This window comes from Astatotilapia calliptera, chromosome 12 (genome assembly GCF_964374335.1).
Source record: "Astatotilapia calliptera chromosome 12, fAstCal68.1, whole genome shotgun sequence".
NCBI classification, from domain to species: Eukaryota; Metazoa; Chordata; class Actinopteri; order Cichliformes; family Cichlidae; genus Astatotilapia; species Astatotilapia calliptera.
Genome location: NC_137433.1, coordinates 31,444,276 through 31,454,186, shown reverse-complemented (window position 1 = coordinate 31,454,186; position 9,911 = coordinate 31,444,276). Strand labels below are relative to the sequence as shown.

General features: G+C 39.0%; 1 protein-coding gene across 1 annotated transcript; it reads left to right on the top strand.

The window, feature by feature from the left end:
* The first annotated feature begins 801 nt into the window (after positions 1 to 801).
* Positions 802 to 8,090, top strand: LOC145419320 (UDP-glucuronosyltransferase 2A2-like). Its single transcript, XM_080308863.1, has 7 exons — positions 802 to 935; positions 1,668 to 2,419; positions 2,571 to 2,719; positions 2,876 to 3,007; positions 3,996 to 4,083; positions 4,330 to 4,549; positions 7,212 to 8,090. The coding sequence occupies exons 2-7, from the start codon at positions 1,702 to 1,704 to the stop codon at positions 7,495 to 7,497; spliced, it is 1,593 nt and encodes a 530-aa protein (XP_080164989.1). The 5' UTR covers positions 802 to 935; positions 1,668 to 1,701; the 3' UTR covers positions 7,498 to 8,090.
* Positions 8,091 to 9,911: the final 1,821 nt, after the last annotated feature.

Here is a 9,911-nt window from a genome sequence, read left to right as displayed (position 1 = left end):
ACAGCCACAACGATGACAAGCCAGCTTGTCATTGTTGCGCTTATAGACATTTTGCCCATGTTGTGCAAAATGGGGCTAACAGCCATTCATATACCTAAATCTTAAAATCTCTGTGTGGGAAACACTGATTTTTTTGTTTTGTACATCTCCAAAACATGAATTCTACCTAACCTAACTGATTTGCTTAGTTTTGTTCAGTTGAGTTGCAAATAATTCAATTCAAATAATGATACTCAACAATGATTGCGCTTAATTGTCTAAAGCTGATGTATGAATGTACTGAAAAATATTGTTAAAGTTAAAATACTCAAGAGTAATAAACTAGTACAGTTTATGAACATTTTACTGATGGGCTTTTTTAGACAGAGGATTTAATTATTTCTGATATTTCTGAATTGGATTAAATAGTTAGAATCAGAAAACACTCTGTTTTAATGTTCTCCAGTGTGAGCATCTCTAATCTGAACTAATATCAGCCTTCACTGATAGCCAAGGCTCTCTGACACCGGTCATTGAGTGTTACTATTAAACCCCATTTCACATTTAACTTTCAAAGTAGCATTGCAAATATCATCAAAGGCAAATGTGCAATAAGAAAACGCTGAGCTTTTGTAGAGCCATGAACACGTTACTCAGCTACATTTCATCTTGAAAGGATCTGCTCAAAAATCAGCCACTACGAACGGATCCAAAACAGATCCAGACCAGATGAGCTGTGAAATGATTTGTTCCACACATCTGACTGCGATCATGATCCTTCCCGCTGTGCAAGTGGACCCGGTGTTACGGATCCGGTATTGAGCCTGTGGTACATCCGGGGCGGGTCCGGTCCGGATTAGTCAGGGAAGTTTTAGCGGATTCAGGCCCGTGTTTACTTTCGGCGGTGTTGAGCTGTTCTGTCACCTGCTGTCGCGATTCACCGTCTCTTTACTCTGGTAAGCTGCGCTTATAGACATTTTGCCCATGTTGTGTAAGCAGTTACATTCATACTGACACTTTATAGTTTTATTTTAGGGAGCTCGGTCATGTCTCCGTCAGCGGCCCGAGTTTAATGCCTTCCGGTATTGTGGTCACGTTAAATCAAGGTTGTATAACGGCCACAACCAGTAACAATCTTCATTCTCGAAGATTGTTTTCCTTACTTTCTTGTTTGTTTTTCCGTGTGGCTTTGTTTGTTTTTTCTCGCTTGTGTTTCTGGTGACAGAAACTTAATTTCTTTCGAGGGGAATTTTGTTCCATCGAGCTGCTGGTGTCAGGTTCAGGCAGCAGGCTGACTTAGAAATTGTTTACTTGCACGCTAGATGTATCCTGTTGAATACTTTGTTGAATATACTCTAGTTTTTTATATTTTCAGATGTGATACGGTTTCTTGGACATCTCATAGAGAAGTTTGGTGAATTCAACATTTGAAATGACTACTATTTTGTATTACTTCACTCTACCTCTCCTCAACTAACAATTACAACATCAGGCTTTCATATCCTTTTTATTTCTTTGATTCTCATACAAGTTAGATGTTACTCTTGTTTTTTCCCCCACTATTGTCAACTTTACTATCATTACTTTATAGCCCATTATGAAATGACCAATGCAGTACACAAAGAAGTGAGCCAGAGTTCACCTTTATTAAGTTAATGATTATTTTTCCTGGAATGCTTTCACCAAAGGATCAGACCACAGCTGGTTTTCCTGCTGACATTCATGGAGCTGCGTCTCTCTGCCTGCATCCTGCTGGTACTTTGTGTGACATCGTGTGCAAATGGAGGGAACATTTTGGTGTGGTACACCGAAGGCAGCCACTGGATAAACATGAAGCTTGTTCTGGAGACATTGGTTGACAGGGGACACCAGGTGACTGTACTGGTCCCGAGCTCGTCAATGTACATGAACACCAATGAACCTGCCCGCTTTCACTATGAGCCCTTCAATGTCACTTTCTCATTGGAGGCTATGGAGGAGTTTCTAGAAGAGTTCCTCCAATTCAATGTATATGAGATTGATTATATGAGCTACTGGGAGCTCTACATCAGATTCATTGACATAATGAAAACTGACCTGCAGTTTTCTATCCAGTATTTGGACGGTGTGGTGAAATCAGAAGCCGTCATGAAGAAGTTGAAAGAGGGAAATTATGACCTTCTCTTGGCTGACCCCATCTACCCTGGCAGTGACTTGGTAGCAGATATTTTGGGGATCCCACTCGTCTTCTCCTTGCGCTTCTCCTTAGCTAATAACTGGGAGAGGCATTGTGGTCAGATGCCTGCTCCACCATCCTTTGTTCCCGGTGCCATGAGCAAACTCACAGATAAGATGGACTTCTCAGAGAGAGTGTGGAACTTTCTCTTCTACACTCTCCAAGACATCGTGATTGATCAGTTTTCTTGGAGAGTATTAGACAGATATTACTCTGATGTCAAAGGTGAGCAAATGGACATGAAGCACACGGTTGAAAAAAACAACAACACTGTTAAATGTAGTGTTTTTATATCCCATCAAACCTGCCTAAGAAAATACAACCTGCATGAACTATTGGTGATATGTTGATGTCTATTATTCATGCACTGCAACAGGAACTCCCACCAGTGCCTGTGAGTTGATGAGTAAAGCAGACATCTGGTTAATCCGAACCTACTGGGATTTTGAATTCCCTCGTCCTTTCCTCCCCAACTTCAAATATGTTGGTGGGATCCACTGCAGACCTGCTAAACCTTTACCAGAGGTAAGGACACTCAACTATTACCAACTAATTAATCATTACAGAATGAATATTACAGAATATTTGTGCCAGGAGCAGTGAAACCATCAAAATGTTGAACAAAAATAATAAAAAAAACAGCTGGTTGTTGGCTGTGGGATAATATTCGACTTGTTACAGGATCTGGAGGAATTTGTGCAGAGTTCTGGAGATGATGGCATTGTGATCTTCACTTTAGGATCAATCATCAACAACGTCACCAAGGAGAAGGCAAACATGATAGCCTCAGGCCTCGCTCAGATCCCACAAAAGGTCAGAGGTCAGAGGATTTGTGCCAACTGTAATCAATTTGTGCAAAGCATGGAGTAGTTTTTCATGTTTTAGATAACCAATTACCAAGTGCTCTTCTTCTGACCATCAGAAATGAATTACTATTTCTTAACATGTTGTATTGTAATTAACAATTATTATTCAAGTTGCATGTACCTTGTGGGAATTGGCTTACTTCATTTTTATATCCTTATTCTTTTAAATTTCACATTAATATTTCTGAGCAGTGTATTTTAAAAGAACCCTTTGAAAACACATTAGATCTCAGTGTGCAAAAAAAAATCATGTTGAATATCTATAATGATACTGACTGTAAAGGGAAAGACAACCTAACAAGTGCTGAATTCAAAGACGCACTGAAAATGCAAATGTAAAAAATAATGATTCAGCAGGCTAGTCTATTTTGCCAAAATATTATTGCAGCAAATCAAACAGGGTATTCTGTAGTTTCAGACGACTTCACAAATAGGTACCAGGGCATCACAGGCAGTCAGCGCTATCCATTCCTTTATCCACCAGGAACTGCCAGCATACTCCTGCCACATGAGCCTGTGTATTGTTGTGCATCAAGAAGAACCCAGAGCCCACTGCATCAGTGTAGAGTCTGAAAATGGGTCCAAGGATTTTATCCACATACCTAAATGCAGTAAAAGTACTGTTGCCTAGTCTGTAGGTCTATGCATCGCTCCATGGATATACCTCCCCAAACTATCATGTAACTAGAAACTCCTCCATGCTCACGACACTGTGCTGGGAGACAGCAAACCTTCTTTCAATGTGACATATTGAAGTACTACCTGCACAACTTTTAACTGATTAACAACTCCCGCAGCTACTTAGCCGATCAGTGTAAGTTTAGTTATGCTGGAAAAAAAACAAACCACCAATAAAATTATGTGATATATGTACTACAATAAATAAGTATAATAAGATGTAATGAAAAAACACCATGTGAACTTTCTATTTAAAGGTGCTGTGGAGATACAAAGGAGAAAAGCCAGAAACTTTGGGTGCCAACACTCAAATATATGATTGGATTCCTCAGAATGACCTCCTGGGTAAGTAAAGTTGGTACCAATCACAGTTATTTCTTTCTATGTCTGCCTTTTATTCCATGAGAAATAATCCTAATGAAATCAGATGCCACAGAGACGGTAAAGTTCACAGTAACACTGCCAACTAAGAATTTTTACAAAAATACTCAAATCAGCTCAAATTAGTTGTTCAGGTTTATTGAAACCTTTTTGCTGTCTAAGTGTGAAAAACTTACTCCAGATGTTTCATGGTTATTTGACATGTCTTAGGTCACCCTAAAGCTAGAGCTTTCATCACCCATGGAGGCACAAACGGGATTTATGAAGCCATCTACCACGGCGTTCCCATGGTGGGCATCCCCATGTTTGGTGACCAGCCAGACAACATGGTCCATATGAAGGCTAAAGGAGCTGCAGTTATTCTCAATGTGAATTTCATGACAACTGAAGATCTTAGAGATGCAGTCAACACAGTCATCAATGACAAATCGTGAGTTCTTTGAACTATCTGTACTTTGGATTAGGATTTGAAAGTATAAATTTTATAGCAAAGATGAAGGTGGGCTCAAAAAGTATGAAGGCCAAGCAAAACATAAATATGGATTACAGTGGTTCTTCGTTTATCGCAGGAGTTACGTTCCAAAAATAACCTGCGATAGGTGAAATCCGCGAAGGAGCCAACTTTATTTTTTTTACAATTATTATAGATGTTTTACCTCTCACTACTAGGGATGGGTGGTTCTGACATAAACGGTAGTAACCAGACCGAAAAGCAGCACACATTTCAGTGCTTTATTTCTGTGCTTTTTTTAACTGAGATGTCATACATTTTGGATTCTAGCCAATCATTTTACCTTTACAAGGATAGTAGGCGGGCCCAGGTACGTACGTTCTTTTAGAGCAGAGCTACAGATTAAAAATGCCCAAGGTGAAGCGGTCAAAAGTCTGGCTGTACTTCACAGCAAAAGATGCAAACTCAGCAGCCTACAACAAGTGCTTTAAGGTGATACTGTGCAAAGGAGGTAACACCTCGAATCTGATGAAACACCTGGCGACGCATAGCGTTTTTTTAAGAGCCTAGAAATGCGCCGTATTTGATAGCTTGCTGCAAGACCTCACACCGAGTGTGGGTGGGTTGCCTGTTATCGGACCCGGAGTTAGCAACATCCCCCAAGAACCCGAAGAGGAGAGTCCTGGCCCCTAGCCCTGCCAGTGTAACAGAAATGATGACGGATGATGATGGCAGCAGCAGCCGTTCTCCTCTGTGCAAGTAGCTTAATGTTGTTCGAGTGTAATTTATGTTGAGTAGGCTAACCATGTTATTAAATTAATGCACGTAAGGTGAACTAGTAAACACCATCGTAGTTACATGCGGCTGTCTTCTTGTTTGATGGCAGATACTCTCTTGATCCAGGCAAAAAAGGCTAAAATGACCAAAGAAAAAGTGGAAAACGGCTAAACATGGTAAATGGCCTGTATTTATATAGCGCTTTACTCGTCCCTAAGGACCCCAAAGCGCTTTACATATCCAGTCATCCACCCATTCACACACACATTCATACACTGGTGATGGCAAGCTACATTGTAGCCACAGCCACCCTGGGGCGCACTGACAGAGGCGAGGCTGCCGGACACTGGCGCCACCGGGCCCTCTGACCACCACCAGTAGGCAACGGGTGAAGTGTCTTGCCCAAGGACACAACGACCAAGGCTGTCCAAGCCGGGGCTCGAACCGGCAACCTTCCGATTACAAGGCGAACTCCCAACTCTTGAGCCACGATCGCCCCCGACTAAACATGAGGTTTTTTGGACAAAGTTTGTGTTTTTTTTCCATTTCTCTGCTTCCAGCCAAGAGTGATACTATATATGCCCTATAGCTGCAGAAAAGACTAACATTGTTATCTTTTTATAAAAAAAAAAAAACAGCTAAAAATTAGAGGTTTTAGGACAAGTTTATGTTTTCCATTCTTTAAGCACCAGTTCGAGCACCGTTTAAGCACCGGCACAGTTTCAAAAGTACCAGTTTGGCACCGGTATTGGATAAAACCTAAACGATACCCATCCCTACTCACTACACACTTTATACACTTTTCTCAGACAGGCACGAACATTTTCACACTTTTCTTTCTGTTTTAAACACTTTCAAACTTCAAACTTTTGTAAGAAAAAAAAAAAAAAGTCCAGTATTATAGAATGAAACCAAAGGTCCCCAGGGTTCCTCTTGACGGTGCAAAACGTTTCGTCGGTATTGTTGTGTTTGTTGGGGAGAAAACTTACATACATACAGAACAGCACTTCAGAGTCACACTGCTAGTGATCAAAGATTTATGTCAATTTGACAAGCTGAACGCATTCTGTACTGTACTGGAGACACGGCACGAGGTTGATTGACAATGGTCTACAGCCAATCAGGACGCAGAACACAATGCGCTATAAAAACATTTTTAAAAAGCATGCAAAATTGCGTACACTCAACAATAGAATTATTAACTCGAACTAAATGAAAACTAATTCTGCAACATTAATTTCTGGTTTTCTTTACAAAAGTTTATTACTAACCTTATGTTCATTGGAGAAATTTAATGACCATGTTATCATCAGATAACACCTCTAGTATGCAGAACAAGAGTCAAATGACCTGCAAAATACACATTTGTATTTCAGCGCACACAGATCCTCAAGCAGAGGGCCTGGCTTAACAAAGAAAGTTCATAACCATTGTGGTGATACTGGTCATCTCCAATTGGGGTTTTAAGTTTTGTGGAGCGAGCTAACACAAAGAAAGTTTAGAAGCTTTCTTCTAACCTCAGTAAACCCTTTGCCAATGATCTTGGGGTCTCAGTGGTCTCAAAGCTTATTTGGCTTCCATCTTTTTTATACAGTTCATGATTGAAAAGGTTTTTTTGGTATAATTAATAGATAATAGCAGGTCATAAAGGAACAAGGGTCTAATGAGCTTGATAGCAGAAGTACCACAAAAGCTTCAAAGGCCACAAAATGATTGAAATATCTCTAGATGTCAATTTTAACTTGAGGCGTTATCAGTTTTAGAGTTTTGAAATACATCCCTTTATTGTCTGGCAAAAAAATAAATAAATTATAGTATAACAATTCAAAGGTTAATTATTTGAACCCAATATGCACATTCACAGGTACAAAGAAAATGTTATGCGGCTGTCCAGCATCCACCACGACAGACCCATGAGTGCTCTGGAAGAGGCAGTATTCTGGATCGAGTTCACACTGAGAAACAAAGGGGCCAAGCACCTGAGGGTCCAGGCCCATGAACTCACCTGGTACCAGTATCTCAGCCTGGATGTCCTGGGCTTCTTCCTCACTATAGTTCTACTCATCATATTCATCTTCATCAAGACCTGCAGTTTCTGCTGGCACAGGTGTTGTGTCAGGAGAGGAAAGACAAAAAGGAAGGCTGAATAACAACTAAACTGAAACGGTGCTGTGAATGTTGGACTGGGGTAATATTTGTTACCAGCATGAAACTTTCTTTCATATATGTTGAATTTCCCTTCATCTTCTCCTTTATGCACCACCACTAATGACTTTAACAGATGCACTAATTTGCGTAACAGAACCTGAAGTTGATCTGACATTAAAAAGCAAATACTGATTGGCTGTGGGTTTTTTTTGTTTTGTTTTTTTTGTTTGGAAAAAACACTAACGTCAGATTGAATTCAGTATATTCAAATTTGTTTTTGTTTTTTAATGCATAAAGAAATATTTTCCTAAAAAGCATTTCATTATTTATGCATATATTTTATTTACTCTTTTCCCTTTTTTTTTTTTAATTTTTTTAATTTTTTTATTAATCAATTCAATCTAGGAACTGTGACAATCAACATCTTCATCAATAAATCTGATATCTGGATCATGATTCTGTGGAATTTAAAGTCAGATTTCACTGTATGATAATGATTTATCTTTATGTGGATCAAATTAACTCAACAATGAGATGATACTCTGTAAGGATTTTGTAATAACAAATAAAACATTTGCATGGTGGTGACCCATCACTCTCTTGAATGGATCATTATGATGTATTCAGCTGTGAGCTTGTTGCGGGTTAGCTTTTAACCACTGATGTATCCATCACCATCCCATGGAGCAGCTGTAGTAAACAGGAAGACATCTGAAGATTTTCTTACTGGTTACAAAAAAAGCAACCTACATTTTACTGTCCAAAACATTTATGCAATAGATGTATCAATTTAATGTGAAATAGAGCCAGCAGTACTTTCACAACTTGTGAGTAGATACAGCATTAACTCTGCCCTGGAAGATGTAGGAAATACAATGGAGAGGCAGAGGAAGTACCAGTGTTTTAGTCAATGGGACAGCATGCAATGAATGAAAACCTTGAAGGAGACCCTCATCACCACTAGAGTCTCCCAGAAAGACACCATGCTCATTTCCTATCAAAAAACAAAAAACCCAAACACGATAGCTCTTCAAGAGTAAAATAAATCAATGATTAACAATATTCTTGTAGACTGATAGAAGAGGCTGATATCTATGAATATGTAAGTGTTAATAACAGTCCAAACATGTTTCAAAATGTTTTTGAGAGATCTTTCATATAAAAAATATGATTAAGCTATTTGATTATCTTAGTTGCAAATCCTTTAATATTTGTTACTACTCCAAGAAAAGTGCGAGTAGCTACATCAAGACTTTTTCCAGTTGCCATGTGGTGGTCAAAGTTGTAGGCAAACTTTGGTTAGGCACATTACAAATAGTAGAGTTAAGATTGTTGAATTGAAATTTGTTAAGACTGAGAGATATAAAGTGAGATTACTTTTGTATGCATGTTCTTGCCAAATCACTTTTGTCTCAAACATTACTGTATATTTTTACACTTCTGCCCAGAAACGACTCATAATCAATTAATTCCGACTCTGCGGGACAAGACCACATGAGCATGATGCCGTTTCAATATCTGTTTCTCTCAGTCAGGTAATTGTGTTTGGCATGTTGTATCTTGTATCTTATCACCTTATATAAAAGGTGAGGTCAGGGGGGGAATTTCATTGACAAGCACTCAGAGTGCCGTCTTCAGATGTGACAAACGTGCATGCTTGTGGTTTCAAATATCCAGGTGGTTTCGTATCTTTTTCTTGTGTATCAAAGTTTAGTGAGGATTGCAACTGACAGATGTGAAAATGGCTGTGTATTAATAAATATAAAAAAGAAGCTGAAAGGTAAATTTGATTAAACACAAGTATGTTTTAAGGCTGTATCCAGTTAGAATGGAGTCAGGACTCATGAAACTCAACAGGATCTTTTGGACCTCTCTTATTAAAGTGAGTTCAGTTGAATTCAGTTTTATTTAAATAGTACCAAATCACAACAGCAGTTGCCTCAGGGCACTTCAACTTCATTCTTCACATTCTCCTCAAAAAATCTGGAGAGATCATCACACAGACTGTATAAAAAACTTTTTATTAATTCCTTTATTTTACCAGATATGTCTTGAATGATAACTCTCCATCACCTTTTAAATATTGGCTTAACCTTGAACCTCAACACTGGCAGAGTCAAATCATCAATGGGGTTACAGCTTGTTTGAATTCTAACAATCCTGACTCCTTTGTGTTTCAGTGGCATGCATGGAAACAGTTGCACAGGCACCCACAACTTCCTCAGATTATGCAACAGTGTCCAAGCCTATACAGTTGAAATGACCATTGTTTTACATTACTTCACTCCGTCTCTACCCGACTAACAACAACGTCGAGCTCTGACATTTTTACTAATTTCTTAGTGGATTTCTCATACCGGATCAGTCCTGCTTTTTTCAGTACTGTCAACTTTATTCCCATTAACTTTTAACCCAT